At 49.8% G+C, this 1091-nt stretch overlaps 1 protein-coding gene across 1 annotated transcript; it reads right to left on the minus strand.

Moving 5' to 3' along the window:
- Nucleotides 1-404: 404 nt before the first annotated feature.
- TEOVI_000537400 (Trypanosomal VSG domain containing protein, putative) lies at nt 405-1091 on the minus strand (the record flags this gene model as incomplete). Its single annotated transcript, XM_067223755.1, has 1 exon — nt 405-1091. One exon carries the CDS (start codon nt 1089-1091, stop codon nt 405-407), a length of 687 nt encoding a protein of 228 aa, XP_067079856.1.

The raw sequence follows: 1091 nt of genomic DNA on the forward strand, positions 1-1091 counted from the left end.
GAAACTACCGTTTCTGCACATTTCTTTATCTTGATCATCCTTATTATCTTTACCCTTTCTCCACGCGCAATTTTGTTTGTCGCCTGTTTTATCAGCTTCACATTTTGCCTTATCATTTCCGTGTTTTGCACAGCCAGTTGAAGCTGCTCCTGCTCCCCCTGCAGCTCCTGATTCTGTTCCTGTCGTGCTTTGTTTTCCTGGTTTAGATTTGCATTTCTTTCCATCTGCTGCTTTTTCATCATATTCACAATTAGCTTTAGTGCAGTTGTCTTTGCTGGCATGGTGCTTATCGCATTCTTCCGAGGTGTCGTCGTGCCTTGAGCTGTTTCCGCTTGCTGAGCTTTTAGAAGTTATAACTGGGTGGGTAAAGCTCCTTGTGAACTCTGCTTGCAATCGTATTATATTCAGTGCTTGTTCCAGGTTTTGCTGTGTTGTTTTGCCGCCTGTAGTTTGTCAGAAGCTGCTGCGGCGTCGAACACCGCCTGCATCCAGTTTATTACGGGTTTGTCGGCAGTGGTTTCGCTTGCCGTGTTGTTCACTACGCACACTCCGTGATTGGCTGTGGTCTGTCCGTCGCAGCCGCTGGCGCCGTTGCCGTCGAGCTTTCCTAGGATAAAGTGTTTGTTGGTTGCCGTTGATTGTGCCCTACTAATCCTTTTGTATAGTGCTAACGCGCTGCCTGCTGCGTTGGCCTTGCTCAGTTCTAATTTTGGTGCGTAGTCACGGCATTTGTTTTTGAGGTGCTTGAATATTGTTTTGCCTGCTGTTTTTTCGCTCCAGCTCGCTGGTCTCGTCGGGTCGCAGTCCTTGCAGCAGACGTTGTTTACGGGCGACGCCGACGCCTTGGCGCACAGGCAAAGCATGTCGTCTCTGATGCTCTGGCCTGCCTTTGCCGTACCCTGGCCGTTTGCTTTGCCGCACATGTTCGTTCGCGTGCTTTCGTATTCTGCATCGGTTTCGTCTGTCGCTTCGCTGCTGCCGTATAGCGCTTGGTTCGCCTTTGCCTTCAAGTCGGCGTTGTTATCGTCGAGCCGCCCATTTTCGATGTAACTCTTTGCTTCCCGTACAAGGGTGTCAAGCTTTTCTCTCAT

This window comes from Trypanosoma equiperdum (assembly GCF_001457755.1).
Source record: "Trypanosoma equiperdum strain OVI genome assembly, contig: ctg_1954, whole genome shotgun sequence".
In the NCBI taxonomy this organism is placed as follows: domain Eukaryota; phylum Euglenozoa; class Kinetoplastea; order Trypanosomatida; family Trypanosomatidae; genus Trypanosoma; species Trypanosoma equiperdum.